This window comes from Aptenodytes patagonicus, chromosome 1 (assembly GCF_965638725.1).
Source record: "Aptenodytes patagonicus chromosome 1, bAptPat1.pri.cur, whole genome shotgun sequence".
In the NCBI taxonomy this organism is placed as follows: Eukaryota; Metazoa; Chordata; class Aves; order Sphenisciformes; family Spheniscidae; genus Aptenodytes; species Aptenodytes patagonicus.
In genome coordinates, this window is record NC_134949.1 from 4,251,709 (window position 1) to 4,275,858 (window position 24,150).

Genomic DNA, 24,150 nt, shown 5'->3' on the forward strand with positions numbered 1-24,150 from the left:
ACTGAAAGGGTTGTCAAGCATTGGACCAGGCTGCCCAGGGAAGTGGTGGAGTCACCATCTCTGGAGGTATTGAAAAGATGTGTAGGTATGGCACTTAGGGACATGGTTTAATGGTCGACTTGGCAGTGTTAGGTTTATCATTGGACTTGATGATCTTAGAGGTCTTTTCCAACCTTAATGATTCTATGATTCTATGATTCTATGATTATTGAAGAACCCTGTTCCCATCCTCCTCATTCTCCTCCTGTACACTCCCCTCCTCCGTGCACATCACTTACCCCCACCTCCATGGGAAGCTGCAACACAGAAGATGATCTGGAGCAACATAGGGGAGGGGAAGACTGGCCGGGTCATGCCGTTTGGGCCTGAGGGATGCAAAACTGCTTATCGAGTGACCTCTGCATTCAGAAACTGTCTTTTCAGGAGAAGCAATGTTGCAGGCTCTACATGTGCACCATCTGAGAACTGAACCAGAGCTTAGGGAGCAAGTAATAAATAAGTGGTGTGGAGAACCATTGTGTAGATGGATCAATGCAAAAGCAAGATGCACGTGCTGTGAAGGCTGTGTACTAGTTTGGGTACAGCCTACAGGCTCCTAAGCTTTCTAGTAAATCTGGAGCTATGTCATCTCCAAGTTTAACATCCAGGATTGCCCAAAAGACTGTGGGAGAGGGCAAATCAGGACTAATTATTCAATGCCTCTTCCAGCATAACATCTGTGAAACAGTATATGGAGCTATCATGTGACAAGTTCAAAGTGATCAAAAGGCCATGGTTCGTTCTGTGTATGCTTAAGGTGTAGAACTTCTTCTCACAGGATGCTATGAATGATAATTTTTTATCCAATCTCTTCAGAGGAGATGATAGGTTTTTGGAAAATAAATTAACTGAGGACTGCTAAATAAATGGAAACCATCTCCTGATCAGGATGTACCATAGCTACAAGTAGCTGGAGACTAGGAGGGTCTTTGGAAAAGACCTTAAGTGCTTGCTCCAGTTTTTATGTTCTCTCCTAAGCACCTTTGGCAGCTCTTACATGGCAGTGAGATGAAAGGTCACTACTCTGCTTGGGTTCCTTGTGAACCTCCGAATGCAGTTTCAGGTCTCAGCCTGAGAAACAATCTGTTGAAAAGATGGAGGAAGGATGTGTAACAGCAGACTGGTGCTGCAGAAGTCTTTCACTGAAACATCAAAAAGTAACATAACATAGGGTAAGATAACAGACTATAATTAATATAACATAGTTAATATAATATAATATAATATAATATAATATAATATAACATAATATGTAATCTTGTCTACTGTTTTGTCCCTGGGTTCACATAGTAATTTTCCATTGAGGTTGCTCAGATGTCTGCAAATTTCCTTTCTTCCTGGAAGAATGGAAGGGGTACCCTGCTCCTTTTGCCAGAAACCTGCTTCCTCCCTTCTTTTCCCCTTTTGCTTTGCTGGCTTACTTTATCCCATCTCTTGAAGTACCCAAAGAGGCAGGGAGGCCAAAACAGTTTCAAAAGCACCCAGGAGCCGTACAACATGCATCTGAAAATACCATCAGATGTTTTCACATGACTAACTTTGAAAAACTAGAGCTATCCCACCACCAGCTATGATCCTTTCCCAGCTAGAGTGGAAAAAGGGTATTTGTGTGGGTCAGGATCCAGCCCAAAGGTCTCTGCCAACCCCTGTGAGACGGCTGGGTAGGAGGACCCTGGGAGAAGCAAAATGTTGCTGCCTCTATCACTCTGAGAACCAGTCTTCACTTCATTTACTATAAACAAACAAGCTAGGAGCGAGTTCTTGCTTTGATCTTTCAAAGTTCTGGATACTCCAAGGTCTGAGCCTAGCAGGAAACTAGTCAAACATCATGGGAAGCTACAAAAGCAAGAAGTGAGCCTATCCAAGCCTGAGCTGTTATCGAGCGCAGAGGCGAGTGAAGACACTATTTGGATAACCCTTGCTCAGGCACCACAGCTCAGACTTACGTTGCAGGGCAAATATTTACCTACGGCCTAAACAAAGTCAGCGTTTCAAAACTTTGTTCAAAATACTGCATAACCCTGAGCTGTTTCCTTGAACTTGTCTCAGAGAAGGAAAGATCTTGTGTTTAGTACCTATGCGGGCTGTTCTCAGGAGACAAGCAGGAAGAAAATGAAGCATCTGCTCTGCTTCCTGGTTTTGTTCCTCATTTCTGGAGTAGGAAGCTTTGATCTTGTTATCGATGAAATCCCAGATGTGAGTATTTCCAGGCAGGGCCTAGGTCTCCCTTCCTTCCTGAAGTCAACATCGAAGCTGCAGCTGGCTTTTGTGGGAGCAGAATTGGGTCATTGCTTCACAGCTCTGCTTGTATCTCATGATTTCTCTTCTACTTTTAGCTGTAAATGGGATTGTTCTGATAATTGGTTTTCACCTGTCATTTGTAGTGTTGCTTTTTTAATATTATTTAAGTTGAGATAGTATGAGCATAACTCCAAGTTTCTTTTCAAGCAGGATTCATATTTTTACCTCAGCTTTGCCTTTTCTGGTGGTTTTAACCTTTAAACATTCAAGTGGGCTTCTATGTTCAGAACTTCAGCATATTTTATATCCTGTTTCCCTGGAATAAGCAGAAACAGAGCACCTAGATATCTTTGTGGATGGGGTCTCCTGTATGAACCACTATGAACTTCAACAAAGCTTCATATGGACTCAGGTTTTTCCTAACAGGAATTCAAATAAGGAGTTACGATCCTATTGACCGTACATTCCTCAGCAGAGGGATGAGGTAATTTATAAAAGAGCTTGTAATTGCTTAGGATAATACAATGATAAAAAGAAGTACAGTTATAGCTTTGACTCTGAAGCTGAGTCCAAATTTAAACCCCCGGACTCAGGTGAACTTAGGTTTGGGTGTCTATACCCATTTCCACATTGCCATATTGCAATATTTCTGTGAACTCAGCAGGGATGGTGTGAAGCTTTCTTTTCCTTTGCAAGATTAACAAAAAGAATTAGTGAGCTGGTATATCCTCTTTTTTTATCTTCTTACAGCACTTTTCATGACACAGTGAGATTTTTATCCTGAGTTTGTAATTCCCAGGAAAAATATTCCAGACCTGTGGCCCTTTCTAACCATAGATGCTGTATCAGTTTAACATCAATGTGCTTGAACAATTTCAGTGTGTATATGCTATCATATAAGTTGGAGAGCAACTCATGAACTTAAACTCCTTTATTGCCATAAATTAAACTTCTAACAAACTTTAATTAAGACTATTACTGTGGTGTAAGAACCACGCTTCTAATTGAATCAGTGCAGCTTTGCACTTGGAAAAGACCTGATGTTCCTTTGCTGTCAATGGGACAAATTCAGTTCTCACGTATATTAGTATAAAACCAGAGACAATTTCTACTGGTTCGAGCAGAAATTCTCTGAACTTGCTGGTTTAAGTGAGATCAGTATCTGAAATGCTGTAGTTACCATGGCTGGACCCATCCTGATGATAATCTGCCTCTTGTTCTTTATGGGCATTTCAGCGTGTTAAATATTAGTCCTTGTTTCAGAAGGAAAGGTTGTAAAATGATAGTAAAGGTCATGGTCTTATAAGAATGTATAGAGCTAGCTGGCCACAGATGGAAACTGAATGTGTAAAGATGCAGCATTTTGGTCTCAAATGTTTGCACTTTTGCTCCCCATTTGCACCAAGGGGAGCTAAATTCCCTTTGGAACTCTATTAGAGTGTTAATCAATAATAAATCAAGTGATAAACAGTGAGGCAGCAGCAACAGCTCTTTCTTTCTTCCTCTTTCTCCTCTAGGAAGTGGAAAACCTGATTGACCTAGAAATTGAGGGATTTCCTTCAAGCTCCAAGACGAGAAATGGCAGGTACCAGGTACAGTACCCAGAAATGCTTCAAAAAAAGGGAAGCGAGAATGCCTGGGAGCTCTCTCCAGGCAGCCTGTTCCATGTCAAGGATTGTGAGTGTGCAATCAGGTGGGACCAGCAGGTGCTTATATGCACTGAGACCTCCATATCTCTTGTTGGGATAAGAACTGCTGCTATCGTTTATGCAGTACCTAGCACAACAAGGCTTTGTTCCGTATCTGTGCTCCTAAGGAACATAATACAGATGCTAAACAATGGAGATACTTGTCTGTCTCACTTCATGTGTCGGAAAAATCCCATTGATACTGCTGGGGCTTTTCCATGAGAAAATGGAAAAGGACTTCAGACACTGGCAATGTAGGCTGAAACCTTTCAGTACTGCAGGTAGTCCATCCATTCATATTTAACTCAAGTCAAAAGAGTGCAGCACGGTGTCACATGGGTAATGAGCTGGTGGAGTCTGAGACCAGGGAAGAAAATTTGCTTCCAGCATGCTGATGGGTTGCAGATTATTGTATTCTGTCGGCTTCTGAAACAGAAACATTTAAAACAGCATTGCAGGAGTTTTCTTGTGTTTTACACAGTAGTAATTAACAATAATAATAATGAAATCAGTTGTTCGAAAGTATTAACTTTTATTACACTGAATGAAACAAATGATGATCAGAGTGGACCTTGTCCTCCACCAAAGCTCTGGTGCTGCCCTTCTTGAGCTTGTTCAGTATAGTGAAAACAAAAGAACCTCTTGAGTAAAGTTGGATTTTCCAGCATCTTTGAAGTTAAGCACAGGCAAACATGATTATTCTTTATCCTAAGGCTTTTTGAAAGGGGCCTCACACAGAGTGTAAATGTAACTTATTGACACCTAAAGCCCCAATTACACTGCCAGAAAAATGGAAGATTTTAGCACAAATATGAATCAAGCCAGCTCACATTTGCCAGATGAGTATTTAAATAATTTAATCATGATCTAAGCAGGAATCCTCTCTAGCTGCACTCCTTCAGGTCATCATTTCTTTCCAACATGTCTGTATTAGTGCCATATGTATTATGTTGCCTCTGTTCCCCAACTTTCTGGACACATAGTGGTATAAACATACGCATGTAGTAATTTTCAATTCTACTAGTGGTTTCATTATACCAGTTATTCCTTATATTCCCATATATTATTTCCCGTCCTTTACCTATCAAATGAGTCTTTGCAAACCAGTAGAACTAAGATCTCAGCTATGGGATGAGCTAACCTTATGTTAGTTGAGTCACAATAAAATATTAATAAATGAGATTAAACTGAACTACGTGAAACATCTTGAGACAGTAGCTCTTGGCCAACAGCAGGCACACAGTTAGTTACTGTTAATGACTAGAGGGAAACTGTCTTCCAAATTACTGGTTTAGCACTGTGTTTTTCTACAGTGAGGTCACTAGCCCATTGGCAACAAGACGACAGAACTCCTCTGCAGACTCTACTGATTAGCTCTAAATAGAAAGAATTGTTTTCTAGGTCCAGATCAGGTATTCTGGTGAAAAATATTTGCTCCTGAGTAATTCCAAAAATACAGTGTCTCAGATACGTGAATGGTCCTCATGACCACAGAAACAGAGCGCCCCATGAGCTGGAATGCAGGTAACCTTGTGAACCTCTATGTGATGGTGCACTGCTGTTATCTCTGTTTTGGAGATAGATAACGGCGCTTGCGTCTAGACTGTGAGGCAGGATGTTCTGTAGCATGTCCTCCAGTCTTGGTCCTGATCTCTGGCTGTCCAGAGCCAGGTGAGATCACACCTATTTCCTTACTGCTCTGCCTGCCCGGTTTCCTCTCCATGAGAACCAGCACAGGAAGGAAATATGAAAGGAGAGAGAGGGTGGAATCAGCTGGCTGGAGACCCCCCCAGCTCCCAGGGTATAAATGCAACCAGAGAGACCAGGATCCATCTGCAGCACTGTGAAGACAAACTCTGCCAAGCCTTAGGTTTGAAATTGCTCTTCTTGCACCTCACAGTAAGGGTCACGATCCCCAAAAGGAGTCTGAAGAGTCTGCAATGAAATTGCAGTGTGTTAAAAACTGCTTAGGAAATGACTCACATGAAAACAAGTGAATCTATGAGGAAACAGCACCTCAAAGAACTGGGAGGACATGCCAGGTAGATCTCATCTTCTTTGTAGTTTCTCATGCTGGGCATCTGCTTTTCAACCTTTTTCATGCCCCAGTAGAAAAGTAATTTCCTTTGAATGCAGTATAACATCTCTGAATCTGCTTTCCTTGTTTTACTAAGTCACACCTCAGAAGTAGCCTGTGGACTGCAACTTGAAAGCAATGGTAAGTTAGGCATCCGATAGATGACGTAAAAACTGCAATCTCTTGTAATACATTCCTCCCTTAGACACCATGGCTTCTTCCTCCATGGACAAGGACAGGAGGAGTCAGGGCCAGCAGCCCTGGATAAAAGTTAGCTTGAAGTACCCAATGTTTTCTTGATGGTAGACTGCATAGTAGTTCATAGAATCATAGAATCATTAAAGTTGGAAGAGACTTCTAAGATCATCGAGTCCAGCCGTCAACCCAACACCACCATGCCCACTAAACCATGTCCCTAAGCGCCTCATCTACACGTCTTTTAAATACCTCCAGGGATGGGGACTCCACCACTTCCCTGGGCAGCCTGGTCCAATGTTTCACCACTCTTTCAGTAAAGACATTTTTCCTCACGTCCAATCTAAACCTCCCCTGGCGCAACTTGAGGCCGTTTCCTCTCGTCCTGTCCCTTGTTACTTGGGAGAAGAGACCGACACCCACCTCGCTACAACCTCCTTTCAGGGAGTTGGAGAGAGCGATGAGGTCTCCCCTCAGCCTCCTCTTCTCCAGGCTAAACAACCCCAGTTCCCTCAGCCGCTCCTCATCAGACTTGTTCTCCAGACCCCTCACCAGCCTCGTTGCCCTTCTCTGGACACGCTCCAGCACCTCGACGTCCTTCTTGTAGTGAGGGGCCCAAAACTGAACACAGTATTCGAGGTGTGGCCTCCCCAGTGCCGAGTACAGGGGCACGATCACTTCCCTACTCCTGCTGGCCACACTATTTCTGATACAGGCCAGGATGCCATTGGCCTTCTTGGCCGCCTGGGCACACTGCCGGCTCATGTTCAGCCGGCTGTCGACCAGCACCCCCAGGTCCTTTTCTGCCAGGCAGCTTTCCAGCCACTCTTCCCCAAGCCTGTAGTGCTGCACGGGGTTGTTGTGGCCGAAGTGCAGGACCCGGCACTTGGCCTTGTTGAACCTCATCCAGTTGGCCTGGGCCCATCGATCCAGCCTGTCCAGGTCCCTCTGCAGAGCCTTCCTACCCTCGAGCAGATCAACACTCCCGCCCAACTTGGTGTCGTCTGCAAACTGACTGAGGGTGCACTCGATCCCCTCGTCCAGATCATTGATAAAGATATTGAACAAGACCGGCCCCAAAACTGAGCCCTGGGGAACACCGCTCGTGACCGGCCGCCAACTGGATGTAACTCCATTCACCACAACTCTCTGGGCCCGGCCGTCCAGCCAGTTTTTGACCCAGCACAGAGTACACCTGTCTAAGCCGTGAGCCGCCAGCTTCTCTAGGAGAATGCTGTGGGTGACGGTGTCAAAGGCCTTACTGAAGTCCAGGTAGACCACATCCACAGCCTTTCCCTCGTCCACTAGGCGAGTCACCTGGTCATAGAAGGAGATCAGGTTGGTCAAGCAGGACCTGCCTCTCATGAACCCGTGCTGGCTGGGCCGGATCCCCTGGTTGTCCCGCTCATGCCTTGTGAGCGCCCTCAAGATGAACCGCTCCATAATCTTCCCCGGCACCGAGGTCAGGCTGACAGGCCTGTAGTTCCCCGGATGCTCCTTCCGGCCCTTCTTGTAGATGGGCGTCACATTGGCAAGCCTCCAGTCGTCTGGGACCTCCCCCGTTAACCAGGACTGCTGATAAATGATGGAGAGTGGCTTGGCGAGCTCCTCCGCCAGCTCCCTCAGCACTCTCGGGTGGATCCATCCGGCCCCACAGACTTGTGAGCATCCAGGTGGCGTAGCAGGTCGTTGACGGCTTCCTTTTGGATTACAGGGGGTTCATCCTGCTCGCTGTCCCTGTCTTCCAGCTCGGGGGGCCGAGTACCCTGAGGATAACTGGTCTGCCTGTTAAAGACTGAGGCAAAGAAGGCATTGAGTACCTCAGCCTTCTCCTCATCCTTGGTGGCAATGTTCCCCCCCGCATCCAATAAAGGATGGAGATTCTCCTTGTCTCTCTTCTTGTCATTAATATATTTGTAAAAACATTTTTTGTTGTCTTTAATGACAGCGGCCAGATTGCGTTCTAGCTGGGCTTTTGTCTTTCTCATTTCCTCTCTGCACGACCTAACAACCCTAGTTCCAACATTCATGCACAGTGATTTGAACAAAGATCATTATGGAGGGCTAAATATCCATAGCCTGCACAGATGTCAGGAGAAGACGGGTCTCAGTACCTGAAGATAGTGCCCAGCATCTGTCAAGACCAGATCCTTAAAACAGTTCCTGAGGCACTTGTTGTCTCCACCTTAATTAACAATTTACTACACATTAGATATTGCACAAGATACTGTTTCTACGCAGTGCCATCATCAGCAGATCTGGATGTGGTTTAAAGGCAAGGATCAGCCATGAATCCTCATGCCAGAAATAGCACAAGTCTCATGTGCCAAAGAAGTCCCTACAAAGCCCACGTTCTCAGTAACTACATCAGTGCTCAAACCTGAAGTATATTTATCTACAGCTCTGTCCTCCTGACCTGTTGGAGTGGCTGCCCTCTGCAACCTTTGAGATCCTAGGGGGATGGTTGGCCCACCCCATGTCTGATCTCTAACAACAGCCGTGGAAGTCACTACATGTGCAAGTGACAAGCTCACGTCTCCATCAGCGCCTCCCTCTTCTCCACCCTCAGAAAAAAACAAACAGGAGGGAAACCTGGACATCTTGAAAGATTTAGGCACCATTTGTAAAGTGAGTCGGGAACCCTAAGCTCTTCTGAGAACCAGAAAAGTACCACAATAAAACAAATCCCCTCTGTGCTAAGGAATTGGTCTTCATCTTTTAAAAATTAAATTTGTTTCAGCTAAGCTTGGTTTAGTCTTAATTTGTATTCATTCCGGTAATGTTTCCTATGCCAAGGTTATGTGTGGGGACAACAGTCATTCTTCACGCTCTGGTTCTTTATCAGATGTGAAGGGTCCGGTTCACTGTACAGTCACGTTTGTGGGGTGTCAGGATGGACTGAGCAAGGATCAGTCCATCAGGCTTTGCAGAGGGTCTCTAGAAAGCCATAAACTTCCAGATCCTGAAATCCCAGTCTGAATGTTTCAGGTGGAGCCTGTACAGCTAGTAAATAATACCCCAAATTTGTTCTCAGGCAGGTGGAAATCCTGCAGTCTCTCTGTCCGGCTTTGAAGGATCCTTAAAATCATCTCATTAAAACGATCTTGCTATGACATGTATCATCTCTTATGCAGCCCAAGGTTTTCCTAGTAACAGTATATTAATTAGCTTCAAATGAACTTAGTAACTGTATAGCAAGACTTACATGCACTATGTGACTAGCAGTTTTTGTGAGCATCTTCTGTGGTTTTGGGTCCTCTTGGATTCAAGTGTTACTGAAACCTGAGATGAGCTTGGTATGCATTGGTACATTTTTATAATTTAGCCATCAGTATCTGAACTAGTCTCCCTAAGTTTCTGCTCATCATCAGTGGAGTTGAATGGCTCAGTTCAGTTGCCTACATGTACAGATCTAGCAGTGTCTAAGACATCTTACTAGCTGTCAGATATCACTCAAGACCTACCGGAGCCTCGTGACCTCCTGGAGCCCCAGTTGAAGGCCAGGGTGGTACCCTCAGGCACTGCCAGCGGCACTGGATACCCACACCTCTAATCAGTACGATCAGCATGGTTTAGGGCAGGACTCATTCAACGAAAGGGGAGTATCTACTTTCAGACGAAAGGGATCACTCCATTGACTGTAAAGAGCTAAGTTTGCCTAGTTGTGATGATAACACCAGATAGCTGCATTAAACAGTTGCATGACCCCCTAGAACTAGGTGAGCCAAATCCCATCCCAGGGTTATTCATGTGGGTTTAAGTTTTAGGGAATTAAACAGCATGATTCAAATGGCCACAAGATGTCACCACTTCCTCATAGAAATTTCCAAATGGAAATATTCATACGGCAGGGAAAAAACCACCATTAACAAACAGTTTGAGCTCTTCTAAGCAGTGCATACATAACTAACTTTACATATATATATATAAGTATATAAATGTAATATCAATTATGCAATAGGTTTTTGTATACATACATATTGCGTATAATACAATAACATAAATATATATTCTATAATGTAAATGAAAACAAAATGAGATGAAAAGGTCTGGATTTTGAGGTTTTTCCACTTTTCCTAGGAGAAAAAAAAAAGAGATTTTTTGTGTTAAAAGCTAGGGTTTCTGTGTATGACTTTTTGCCAGCACGTTTTGCTTTCGGGAAGAATGTTTTTGTTCTAGAAGAGAATGTTTTCTATAAAAAAATAAAGACAGAGGAAGCAAGCTGTCCTTCTGTTTTTGATAGCCTCTAAGTCACAGCTGGGAGATCACATGCTCCAACATCCCGTGTATAAATACATAAAATAAGACAAAAGGAATAGGCACACTGAGATCTCAAACCTACTCTGGTCATCTTGGAAAGCAGCTTTTAGAAGTTACCACTGTCTGATCCCTGTCTTGAAACAGCCACAATCTATGTTCTTAGCTTTGCTGAAATACATTCTCCATATTTTTCTTTTCCAGCGAAGCACGTCCGACTGGGGGTATGTTGGAGATCTGGTGAGTTTTTTTCTTCCTCTGTGGAAAATAATACTGAACAAAGTGATTTTCTAGTTAACCATTTTTTGGAAATCAATCCTTTTATTTGTTCAGTTCCTTGTTTTTACTGCTGGTTGGATATTAACCTATTTTCTTTAAACAGAGCACTGTTTGCACAATACTGTTCATACAACTGCTCTTGGAGGGAGAAGGGTATGGTAAAGATGAAGAAATAAGCAACAAAAGTGATTAGACAAAGGCAAAATCTTAATATACCAGTTTAATACTGTTCTCCCACTGCCGTGGTTTAGCCATTTACAAGACTAGGTCAGTAACCAGTGCTTCAGGTCTCCTTTATTCAGGACCTTTATTGAAAATGTAAGCTCTCTCCTCCTCAGTATATAATGTCGAGGATTACCGTGTTCCCTTCTATGCTGGATTGCACCAACAGAGTCATTCCAAGGACTGGTTGCATGGTCAAAAGCAAGGAAAGCATTCCAGCTTAATAAAGTCCCCCTTTCAGCTGAAATGTTATAATGAACTATATTCACGAGTATCCTGCCACATTTGCCAGGTAAAATATGGAGGTGTCTTGAATTTGAGTTCATATCCGATCTGGCTGCCATATTGTAACAGACAGCAGTTGAAAAAAAGGCACTGAGATTATAGAAGGGGTTGATATTGCTCTCTAGGGAACATTTTCTAGCTATGTCCCAAATTTATAGAGTAATTTTGTCAATTACAGGTGGAGGACGATGACAAGATAGGTCTTTACAGCTACAAAGTTCAATCCACTATAACGTCACGGTTGGCCAACACAATGATCCAAGCCAAAATGGTGAATAATGCAAAAAGGTCCCAGCACATAGTGTTTGATGTACAAGTCCCCAAAGGAGCTTTTATTGACAACTTTACTATGTAAGTAGTGGGCAGGTATCAGCCTTGTGCTCTGTCAGGGTTCAGTGTGGTGGCAGAATATGGTGGGAGGGAAGTATTCATAAAAGCAAAACACCTCTTCTTATTTTCCAGCTTCAGTGTAATTTTAACAGGCTTTCTCAAAGAAAAAAGGCTTATGTCATCATACTGTCTATCTGTCCATCTCTTCCTCTCCAATAATTATTGGGCCATTGGCCAACATCAACAAAATCTGACAAAAGGACAGAAGTCTCAAATAGACTAAGCTCCTACCTGTCTTGTGCAAGTTGGCACCAGATCAAAGGAGAGACAGAGCGAGAGACCCAAATTAGAGCCCTCGCTGAACAGAAAGAAACTAGCCTGGTTCGGTAGCCATTCAGAGAGGCAGCAACCAGTTTGCTGGTCAGGAGACATGTCCTGATCCATGTTCCAAAACAGCTGTGACATGAGTAACTGCCTGCCCTGCCCAAAGGATGGGGAAAGTGTGAAGGAGACTGGGGAGAGCAGATCCTCCTCAGAGTACAAGAGTGCTGGCTACTTGAAATAAAAAAGCAGGTAGGGAAAAAGATACAGATCTACTGGAAACCAGACTTCATTACTTCGGGGTTAAACAAGAGCCTTATTATTTCATTTCCCACCAGATTAGATTTCACTGATGTTTTTCTAAAGTGAAGAAACAGTCGTCGATTGTAAAGTTGTTTCTTTTGCAAACTGACTGTGCTTCTCTCTCCTAGGGATGTCAATGGTATAACATTTACCAGCAAAATTCGGGAAAAATCTGAAGCCAGAAAAATGTACTCTCAAGCAAAAGCCAAAGGCAAAGCTGCTGGAATAGTAAGGTATAAAGACTTTGGCATATGGATATTGTACTGAATTTATTCATAGGAGCACTGAGGTGACCCACCCCAGGAGGAGATAGATGAGGTGGGTAACCCTGGGAAGGAAAATGGGTTGCTTACTTACAGCAACTCTGATATTTAATTGTCAAGGACTTAAGTTGTTTTTCTGCTTTCGGCTTGATAAAACATACTGTGCTAACAGACAACTGCAGTTCCTTGGTATAGGCCACAGTTAGAATCAGACCCAGCAAATGCATAACTCTAAACCAAAATGCAAAGAAGCTCTCTTTCTCCTTGTATTTTCTCAAAATAACCCCACAGCTGACTTTTCAGGAGCAATGCCTTGGATATGGAAAACTTCAAAACCGAAGTGAATGTGCCCCCAGGGATGAGGATCCAGTTTGAACTTCACTACCATGAAATGATTCGAAGGAAACTGAGCTCCTACGAGCACATCATCTCTGTGAAGCCAGGACGCTTGGCAAAGCACATGGAGGTAAAGTAGAGGTGGTGTGTGTAGGCAGCACCCCACAGGTGAACCCTCATTGAGAAAGCAGCCAAGGTTCCTGTGAGCTCCACAGCAGGACACTTCATCTACAGCTCCTTCCTTTTATATGGGCTCGGTACAAATAGCCTCAAGGTCACTGTGCAGACCAGCATGAGACACTTCAAACCAGGAGCTATGTAGCTACATGAGTGAGGAGCAAATGTGTCCTGCCTCCTCTCGTACTAACGCAATTGGGCATCTCCTGAATCGTGACTGACTCGTACCAGAACCACTTGGGCAAACAAGCTTTGGCCTATATATACCGTTGTGTAAACTTGCTTTGACTGAAGGAAAACAAACAATATTTGCTATTTATTGGGAACAGTGCTTTTCACAATAATCCCAACTTCATGAGATAGTGTCCTATGAGAGCAGATGTTCTCTGAATGACAGTCCCTCCACAACTGGCTGCCAAAAGATGATTTGTCTTATTCTTACCCTCTTTCTTACACACATCCAAACGTGTCCTCTGTCATCCATCAAAAGACACAGGATACATGGCTAGCTGGACATTTCCATCTGGCCATTCTCATGTTCCTGTATCATAAATGTCGTCTTCAGCTTTCCATGGCTTCAGCACAAGCTGTATATGAAAGTTTGCTGCTCACATTTCCTTGGTGCAGGCTGTGATCTGCTTCAAGCTGTCCGAAGGCCTAAGTTAATCTTACTGAAAAGGACACCGTGTCCTGTCTCCTAGTAGTCTTACTAACTATTCAGAAATACAACCAGAAAAAGCCTTTATCTCAGGCTGACAGGATAAAACCTTTATTTTCCAAATCACCTTGGCCATCCAAACAAAAGGGGAAATACTCTCTGTCCTGTCAATAGCATGACTAGAGAGGAAGAGAACTGATCATCAAGTGTGAGAACTCATCATTCTCCTGGCCTCCTAACCCAAAGCAACACTTAGGCAGAGTCACTTCATGCTTCTTTTGTGCTTTCAGCATGAACAATGGTATCACCCTTGGCTCCTATCTCAGCACTTGCCCCACGGGGTGGGAGAGAGAGGAAGAATGAACATTTCCACCAAACTTTTTCTGTTCTTTGGACACACTTTTTTTGTCTTTCCATCGTGGTCTATTTTCAGCGTTGCATGGATCCCCACCACAAATGAGACTAGCCCTGCAGGAGCATTCTCAAGAGCACCCCAACCCCTCGCTGGAGTTTGCCTATGGAGGGTTCATGAGATCCTGGTACAACACTGGCACTGCTTCATACTGATGTCCTCCCTTCCTGCCTTTAGGTGGATGTCCGCATTATTGAGCCACAGGGACTTCGCTACGTGCATGTTCCTAATTCACTCGGAGATCATTTTGATGGAATCACCACCATCTCCAAGGGAGAGAAAAAGGTAACAGTCACAGACTGGAACTAGCATGAAAACTTCAGTTTTCACACTTGTTCCTAAGCAGTCATGGCATTTATTCATACCTGCTGGAAGCATGCAAAAATATGGTAAAAAAATATAGTGTCTTAATTACTAATACCTAAATGTATGTACAGGATGCTCAAATGCTACAGTGACAGCAGTATAGAAATAGTGTGTAGTCTGTCCATCTTTGCACAAGGCTTTTCATTTGTAATTCTGAAAGAGCAATGCATTGGGATTGCTGGCTGTGAAAAAGGTAGGTGATAAATATCAAGTGGAATAACCATTCTGGAATAACTCCACAGTCTCAGTTTCAACTGAGAACATCTCTATAGGGACTTATTTTAGGACAGCTCTTTTCCTTGATATTCTTACCCTAGCTTTCTCCAGCATAGCTCTTGTATATAAGTAAACCCTCCAACAGTAGAGAAGTTTTTCTCAAGAAACTTCAAGCAGTGACTCTGGGAGGGTACAACTCTTCTTACTCTTACATAGACACCTAATAAAGGTTATGTGAATCAGGCCCAAAAAGGCTGTCTATACTACTGTAATAATATATCAGGCAGTATTGTTTCTTGATATCCAGGCTCAACTTTATGTCTCATTCACCCACATTCCTAGTTTAGCAAATTATTTCAGAGGTAGTGTGTGGCTATATATATTATGTCTTATCTTCTCAGGAAATTTCAAGTTATCCAGTCAAAGCAGAGAAATAATGTCATGAAGTCTGCATAACCAATCATGTGACTAATGAAAATGATTCCTAGTACTCAATTTACAGACAAATTACAATCTCTCATTTGTATGGGAAAAAATCAATTAAAAAACCATTAAAAATGTTGATAAAATTATGGATAGTTTCAACTAGGAAAATGTTAAATAAGCCAACATATTACTTACTAGAAATGGTTTGCACAGCTCTAATTGAAATATTTGGTGCTGTAGATGGGTCATCTTATTTGTGTCACCGTTGCTACTACTGAGTCAGCAAATCCAGGCAAACCTTAGCGCTGTTTTTCTTTTGAAGTGACAAAGTCCATTTTTGGCTTAAACTAAGAGTCCAAATAAAGAAAGAAGAAAAGCATTTGGAGAAGTAAGATGAATAGATGAACTCTTTTTGTTTCAATGATCCACCTTTCACACAACATCTGATTGACTGATGATCACTTCTCATTTCAAGGCTCATGTTTCTTTCAAGCCAACGATGGCTCAGCAACGAAAATGCCCCACGTGCTCATCCACAGCAGTAGATGGAAATTTTGTGGTGCAATATGACGTGAACAGAGAAACCACAGGTGGAGAATTGGAAGTAAGTCTTGCTGGTTAACCGGGACAGGAGATGTGTGAATTCAAGAATTGCTATCCTTAAGCAAACTGTGCTAAACTTCATCATTCAGGAGAATAAGCATGAGAAAAAGCTCTGTATCCAATTGAAAGAACAGAGAGATTTTAAGTGGGCAGAATGGATTTACTTAATTTATGACTAAGACGTGGTCCTACATACAGTCAGAAGCAGATTCCTGTCTTGTTCGCAAGCCAATGTCTTTTATACCTAGCAGCACTCTGGTGATTTAATGTTGAATCAGAGGACAGCGTCATTGGAAGTTGTACCAATATATCACAAGGAGACAACCAGAACATCACTATTTTTATGTTAACATGAAGCAGAGTTATGAGGTTGAATTATTACAGACAGAACAGTCTTTAAAACGTTTTTCATTCCTCCCTATGCTAGTGCATGGCAGTTGTCTGAGAACCAGGCTCTGCTTTCCTTGATAAAAAGTAAAGACTACGGAGTATAAATGGTGTAAGGCTACAAATACAGAGACGTGCAGAGCTGAAAGTTAGATTTGGCCCATAAAGAAGAATAACCTTTTCTGCTCTGTTATTGTCTTGAGTTTTCTGACATCTTTACTATAGCTCACTTCACTGGGAATTTTTTTATTTTATTTTGCAGATTTTTAATGGCTATTTTATTCACTTCTTTGCTCCGGAAAATCTTGATCCTCTGCCCAAAAACATTTTATTTGTTATAGATGTCAGTGGCTCGATGTGGGGACTGAAAATGAAGCAAGTAAGTGTTTGACCTCTATTGCAAAATGAACCTCCTGCCAACTTTCCCCATGTGCCTCACCACACAATTCTGTAGCAGACTGTCACTCAAAATTACCAGCTAAGTTCTTTACATTTTACTCCGTCAAAAGTCTCACTGAATTCAGAGAATATTTGGTGAATCAAAATCTTCATGATTTTATTCTTTATTTGTAATGCTCCTTCCATGTTGTAAGGAAGAGGTGATGCCATCAGAATACTAAATTAAAATTTTAATTGACAGATCACAAAACATTTTTCAAAGGCTCTGACCCCCTCTTTCTCTAATCTCCTCTACTGAATCCCGGGAAAGTCTCAGTGGGGATACTACATCCCTGCTTTCAAAAAGTTGTGGACGAATTGTTGACAGCCCACTGAAGAGCAGTAAGAATTGTTTAGACAACATAACCCATGGGGGGAGGAAATGCAAACAATAGGATGTTTTAATTTGCAAAAGAAAAGACTTGGAGAGACATAATCAGCCTCCAAATATGCGAACAGTTGTTCTAAAAGGGAAACTCATCAACTGGCATTCATGCCCACCCAGGGTAGAATAAGATGGAATCAGACGGATTTACAGCAGGAGAGATTTATATTAGATATTAGGAAAAACTTTATAGTGCTGGGAGGGAGTTCAGGAGATTATATATCATGTGTCACTGAAGGTTTTTAAGAACTGGCTAGAGAAACAGTAGTCAGGGATGATGTAGGTATATTTGGATTTGCTTCAGAGCGCAATACTAAGGCTTGGTAGATTGCTTCCTTGGGGAAATCAATGCTGCGAAACTGGGATACAGGCTAATTGTCACTTGTTTAAATCACACATCTTCAAACAGATGTTACCCAACCTGAAATGACAGCACTGCAGACGGAGCCAAGTCTCCTGAGCTGATACGAGCAATTCCTCTCTCCTGAACCACAGTGTCTCACAAACTGCCTCTCTCTCTCACCTCACCCTGTGTTAGCAGGAGTTAAGCAAGGATGGGTTGAGTCACATGGGTTTGTTCTTGCTAATTGCATTTTTTCTGCGTTTCTTTGGAGAAAAGTTCAACTTTATGCAAGAAGTGCAAAAAAGGAGAGATTTGGATAGCAGATGCTGTTTTGGATTCCAGTGCTCATGTTATTCATCAGAGGCATCTGTTTGCTTGTAGTCACAAGTTAAGAAGGTGCTTTCAGCAACAGGAAGCATAAACTCGTCTTCTTTTAAATTTCTTCTTCTCAGACCATCGAGGCCATGAAGGCAATATTGAGTGAGCTCCGTGCTGCTGATCAGTTCTCCCTTATCGACTTCAACCACAATGTCCGATGCTGGAGAGATAATCTAGTCTCAGCCACCCCAGCGCAGGTTGAAGATGCTAAGAAGTACATCCAGACAATCCATCCCAACGGGGGTATGAGGTTTTGATTGCAAGGTGCTCATGGAAGTTAGGTATCACAGGAACGGGTACCTCAGACAACCTTCAGATTGGCAGAGTATTCCTAACAAAAAGTCTGATTCCCAAGATGGGAGAAGCATGCCCTGGGGCTAAAGGAGAGCAGGGATTCCAGTTTATTGTGTTAGGGGATGGGATGGCATTTCCTTCTACTGAATAAGCTGCGACAGATAGAACATAGACCATAGAACAGCTGCCTTTAATCTATAGGTCCTACCTCCAGCCTCACAGATGCCAAATATCCTTGAAAGACCAAGGCCGCCTCATGCCTTTGTAAAGCAGATCATAAGCAGACCAACTCCAGGGTCTCCACTGGCTGTAAATTGTAGACTACACCATGACCTACTAAATGCCACCCTGGGCAAACTCTTCATCATTTTTGTGCCTTCATTCCCTGTCTGATAAACAAGGACTGTTGCCTTTGTCAGCTTTACAGCACTTCGGATGCTTCATTTGTTAGTGCTCGAGCTACTTGTACAGAAAGGGCTCATGATCATTTTAATCTACTGCTCTCTGAAGTGCAATTCTGGTTTAGTTGTTCAGCTATTGGTACACCAATAGTGTGTAGAGGCTCTCCCCAACATCAGAGCCTGCCGGTGCTGTGGCACCTTCATTCCCAGAAACTTTCACTGGCAACACATAAGGTAGGATCAACATGAAGTTATAGACTTGTCCGAGATCATCAGTGTGCTGGGAATAGGAAACCATGTTGGGTATATGAGTGCCTCACAAGCCTGACTTTGTACCCCAAATGAACTGACAGACAAGCTGAGACCTGCTCCCATCCAGCAAAGCCAGTTTGCAATGCAGCATTTTATTATCCTGTCTCTGGAGCCACTAAAGTTTTTTCTTTCTTGACAAACAAAATACCTGTTTTCTGACTGCTCAGCCTTCCTACTCCTGTTCCTCTCATACTAATTCTTTACTCAGTCCCTTCTGTGCCACATGCCAAACCTTTAGGTAGGGTCAGTAAACATGCACCTCTTCTTTTCCAATCAAGATATCCAAGGCTGGCTGTTTCTGGCTGCTGCCAGAAAAGAAAGTTTCTCCTTCTCTCATTCAATCATCTTCCTGCAAACCCACTACTTCTCCCCACAGCAAATAATTCCTAACACCACAAATGGTCCCACTGGAATTAGTGAGGGGGGATGGAGGGGGGCAGGTGGAGGTGACAGCCTGGGATGAAAAAGGGTATCAGCATCTGGTCTCTTAACGGAACTTAGTGCAAAGCACATATGTGTGTGTATATACAAATGTGTATAAATTCATATAAATATGTATTCATATATTTCAACATCACGGTAAGAAAAAAGTAACATGCTGGTGAACAAATTCAGGAGCAGATGGATTGCAGGCTATTTCCACTTACAGAGATGTAAATCTTGACTGATTCTGTTGATTTCAGCAAAAAAGAGAAAAATAGAGGTCTATTTAACACAATGACACAAATACAACACATTTCACCTTCTATTTCTTTAGGGGACCAGAGTGCTACCGTAAGCATCACAGAGGAGGGGTTTCACTGCCTTGATCTCAGGTCTTGTCCGTGCTGATTAATTCCACTAGAATCTTCAGAACTGATTGGGATTCAACAAGAGACTCAACAAGAATCAAACTTGTTTTCTTCATTGTGTCTTTGACAGGCACAAATATCAATGAAGCTCTTCTCCGAGCCACATTCATCCTGAACGAAGCCCAAAACTTAGGCATGTTGGACCCTAACTCAGTCTCCATGATCGTGTTGGTGTCTGATGGAGACCCGACAGTAGGTAAGGATCCTACTTTAGGTGAGAAGAAAGGCCGGTGGGATTAGCCTGAGAAAAGCATGCAACACGTAGACACTTTGACAGTAAGTTAAAAAAATTCTGTTCCCCTTTCTTCCAATGCCTGTGCTGCTGTTTTGCCAAGTGCTATAGGTACCATGGGGCTTTGCACAGAAGCGTTCAAAAAATTAGCAGATAATGTTATGCAAGTTATGTACTTCTTGCAATTACAGAGATGCACAAGTCCTGCAGGAGAGGTAATCACAACAACCTTAGAAAAAATTTCTTCTTCCAATGACCTTAGCCCACACAGATCTATGCAGTCCCAAGTGTAACATCAAAATCAGGAAAATAAAGTAGAAAGCAAATTAATTTGGGTTGGATTTGGTATAGGTCAAAAGCAATCACTTACTGCAAGATGCCAGCCCAGAAGAGGCTGCCATTAAAAATAAGTCTGAAAAAAAAGTCAATCCCAATGGTGGCAAAGAACATCTTAAGTATGAGAAACAAAGTAAAACTTTTGTGGAGATGTCTTAGTCTGCAAAGAGCTTGAAGAAGTAATTCTGGGAGAAGTCTAAATGTGTTACAATTACAAATTCCCCAGGAAGTTAATGAGAGCACTGGATATACAAAGAATAGGCATCAGATACCAAAAAAAGAGTTCAAAGGAATTGTCTTCAGTGGAAACAATTTGTTAATCTCCATCCAGGAGAAGCTCAAATGTCACTGTAGGCACTGAAAATGGAGATTTGGCATCTGAGCTAGTTGTCTAGATTTCCCTTATATTAAGAGAGAGACAGAGACTCTGGAAGAGCATGAATGCGCTTACCTTGCTGGAGACTTCTTGCGTTGCTCAGATGGATGTCACCCTTTGTGTGTCTCCAAGGTGAGCTAAAGCTGACGACGATCCAGAAGAACATGAAGCAGAGCATCAAGGACGAATTCTCTCTCTTCTGCCTCGGGATTGGGTTTGATGTAGATTACGATTTCCTGCAGAGAATCGCAACTGACAACCGTGGCATGGCCCAGAGGATCTTTGGAAATCAGGAGACTTCTGCCCAAATGAAGGTGCGTTTCTGGCCCATTGCCTCTGAAACTGAGGGCCCAGTTCTGTCTGCAGCTGTGGAGCTGGGTAACTCCACTATCAAGAGTAGAGTTACTGTGGGTTCATAGGGGAGGTCACAAAAAGCATTGTTTCTTCTGGAGACTCCTGCAAGATGACAAACATGCATCAGCTTAAGTGCTCCTAGTTACAATTTTTGTGGTCTCTATAATACATATTTTACTGCTCTGTGTAGGATTTCCATTCTATAAAACAGTCCTAACCATAAAAAAGATTTTCTGAATTAAAATTAAGGCCTGGATTTTACCTCAGACCACTTCAGCACTAACAAAAGGCCTAGATATAAATGCTAAATGCTAATCTAAAGTTTGCCAGCGTAAGAAAAAGTTCAGTTCTAGGTAGCTATGGCTCCAAATCTGTGAGCAGCAATTGCTGATGAACAAAATCTTACATCCTTATCCTGTTTCTATTCACTGGTTTCATCACCTATGCAGGCTTCTCATGCTTCTTCTTTCCCAACACAGGTGTGATAGGACACACACAGGTGTGCCAGGACACACTACATGGCGTTCTGCCAAACAGAGCAGCTCTGAGAGTGCAGCCCCTCGGTATGAGACAGCCTCCACCCGTAGCACTCTATGGGTACCTGTTTTCCCTCTCTGGTCCCATATGCTAAACCCAGCCGTGCACACATCCCAGTTCACATCAGCCAGGTACAATAGGGTCAGAAAAGGGTAGACAGTCTACAGCACAGAAGCGAATACAAGTGAGATAGTGGTCTAGTTTTTGGCAAGAATTAGGTGGGAAGCAGCTGTGTGTCTAACACAGTGGCCAAGAGCTGACCAACCTGATAACAGATTCAGGCTCGTGTACACCTGTGTTCAAGGTGTAGGAAGAACACAGCCCATGGGCTTCTGACCATCCTTTGACTTCCACAAGACTTGGGCCAGACCTTCTTGCTGTACCCTCTTACAAGTATACTAAGGTCTAAGTATAAAGGTGTCTGCATTCTCTGGGACAAGGAAAATCCCACTTGCCCATTGGGGCTCCAGGTTTTGTCACCTGCTGTCCTTTCAGTAAGAGTGGCGCATGTGGGAGGGTTGCTTCAGGTACAACAGGCTCACTTCTCTGTCTCCTTCCATCTCAGAACTTCTACAACCAGGTCTCCACTCCGCTCTTGAAGAAGATTCAGTTCAACTACCCCCAGGAGTCAGTGTCAGACGTCACCCAGAGCAGCTTCCACAACTATTTTGGTGGCTCGGAGATAGTAGTGGCTGGGAAGGTCGACACGGAAAACCTGCAGCACTTGGAAAGCATCGTCACAGCAACAGCAGTGAGTGAAGGTGTCCCTAGGATACCTGCTCCTAGGGTTCGGGCTGGTTCCTTCACTCGTGTGCACAGTCTCCTTGCTAGAGGTTATTGCCAGCAGAGTGTTTTGTCCACTTGGGTTCTGGGTGGGAGTGTGGGGAAACTCATGGGGGGTTTGTCCAACAATGTTTCACAATAGCTTCAAGTACAGCCACGAATAGTCACTACCTGCATCCTGCAGCCTGCCAGAGGAACTTCCTTCTAATAAATGTACCATACAAAATTCAATTACAAACCAGACTAAGACTATGGAGTCCTCCTTCATGCTTTGTAAAGGTGCAATGGCGATCCCCTAAGGTAGCTCCTTTCATGGCTGAACCTCCCACTGTTGGAGAGTTCAGGCTCGTGGGTCTACAGTGTGTCAAGTCCTAGCACTGTCCTTTTATGCCCTGCTTTGTGGCATGTGTGATGAGACTTTCCCCATGTTTCAGGGCTGCTCTTCCAGGTAGAGTGGGATGGGGTGGGAATACTACATCCAGATCCTTCTTTCTGAGGAGGAACTGAAATATCTCTACCCTCTCAGGGCTTAGGAGTTGCCATTTGTTATTTGCTGGAAAAATCAAACACGTTCAATATTCTTTCCTGCCAAAACACAGTGCAGTCCAAGGGTCTGTGGGAGAAACCAGAGTTTTGTTCCTGTTCCTCAGTAGGAATTGGATGTGAAAAAGCCTCTTTTTTTTTCCTGTGGTAGCACCCTCTTTGGCTACTCCTGACAGCTCCTTTACCTGTTTTAATCCGCTGTCACTAAAAGCGTCTTTAACAGAAGACCCTCTTGCTACAGCTCCCGTCCCCATGGCAGTCAGGCCAACAGTGATGGGACTTTCTGATCTAGCAGTGACCATGGGCAGAGCCAGAGTGGATCCTTAATGCCAGCCGTGCCAAGAGGGGAACTCAAAGTCACCGCATTCTCCTGGCTCACCCTCCATTATCTTTATCTCTCATTGATTGCATAGGCAAATGCAGAGCTTGTCATGGAAACCCTGCGAGATGTTGAAGAACTGGATGGCTTCGTGAAGAAAGACAAATACGCAGATCCCGAATTCACTAAGAAGCTGTGGGCCTATCTGACTGTCAACCAGATGCTGGCAGAGAGGTGAGGAGAAATGTGGTCTGTGATGTGTGGAAAGTGAAGCTTGAGAGCAATCTGGTCCTCTCTGAAACCACAGCCATGAGGCTGCTCACAGGGTTTCAAATGGGTAAGGTAAACAAATCAAAATAAAGGTAGGTGATATCTGCAGCCACACACCTCCTATTTTTAGCACTCACAGATATCAGGGAATAGAGTTTGGAAGCAGTTAATTAGAGGAGTAAGGGTCAAACAGACCTGGCTGTGGGCCTGAGTGAATGAAATGAATGGGAGATTTGCCTTATGGAGCCTGAGTAAAAGCTATGGAGCGGTTCAGGATGAATCCCCCCCTGAAGCAGAAAGAGGTCTCCTGCTGAGACCAGGAGAAGGACTGGGCTTCTTTGAGCCCAGGCCAATGCCCACAGAAGCCAAGAATAGTCTTCTTATGGAGAGTGCATTCACGCAGGCCCTCAGCCTTTCCTTCTTGCAACGCCTACCAGTTTGTCCCTATGACTGCTCTGTGGAGGCATTGTCATGGCAGCTGCCCTGTAGAACTGCTAACCATGCCTTCTGTTTTGTTTTCCACCCAGAAACACAGCCCCCACTGCAGCTTTGAAGAGGAACATCACCAAATCCATCCTACAGGTGTCTCTTGACCATCATATCGTTACCCCCTTCACAGCCATGCTGATAGAGAATGCCGAAAAGGATGAGATAATGCTGGCAGACCAGCCCAAAGACCCCAGAAGGGGCTGCTGCCCAGGTCAGTGTCTCAGTCTGTCTTACTTTACCTCTCATTTTGGCTTTGTTCTTCTTGTGTTGGAAGAACAACTGTGTTCATTGTTCACTCCGGGTGTTTGTGCTTATAGGATAGCCTGTATTTTCAGTGAAAGCTGACCAAACCTTCAGTCGCTTTGAGAGCTTCCTGTTACACAAGTGCCGTTTGGAGCCATTGGCTTCAGTGAGGACTGAATATGCCA

General features: G+C 43.5%; 1 protein-coding gene across 1 annotated transcript in view; it reads left to right on the forward strand.

Annotated features, from left to right (window-relative positions):
• Positions 1–2,082: 2,082 nt before the first annotated feature.
• ITIH2 (inter-alpha-trypsin inhibitor heavy chain 2) overlaps positions 2,083–24,150 on the forward strand; it is a 30,846-nt gene continuing 8,778 nt past the window's right edge. Inside the window, exons 1-15 of the mRNA XM_076349485.1 lie at positions 2,083–2,235; positions 3,798–3,872; positions 10,702–10,737; positions 11,462–11,634; positions 12,366–12,470; positions 12,804–12,966; positions 14,261–14,368; positions 15,567–15,695; positions 16,344–16,460; positions 17,700–17,868; positions 19,554–19,679; positions 20,560–20,741; positions 21,884–22,069; positions 23,058–23,197; positions 23,761–23,933. Of these exons, the coding sequence (XP_076205600.1) occupies positions 2,152–2,235; positions 3,798–3,872; positions 10,702–10,737; positions 11,462–11,634; positions 12,366–12,470; positions 12,804–12,966; positions 14,261–14,368; positions 15,567–15,695; positions 16,344–16,460; positions 17,700–17,868; positions 19,554–19,679; positions 20,560–20,741; positions 21,884–22,069; positions 23,058–23,197; positions 23,761–23,933 (1,966 nt within the window). The 5' untranslated portion in view covers positions 2,083–2,151. The remainder of the gene's footprint in view (positions 2,236–3,797; positions 3,873–10,701; positions 10,738–11,461; positions 11,635–12,365; positions 12,471–12,803; positions 12,967–14,260; positions 14,369–15,566; positions 15,696–16,343; positions 16,461–17,699; positions 17,869–19,553; positions 19,680–20,559; positions 20,742–21,883; positions 22,070–23,057; positions 23,198–23,760; positions 23,934–24,150) is intronic.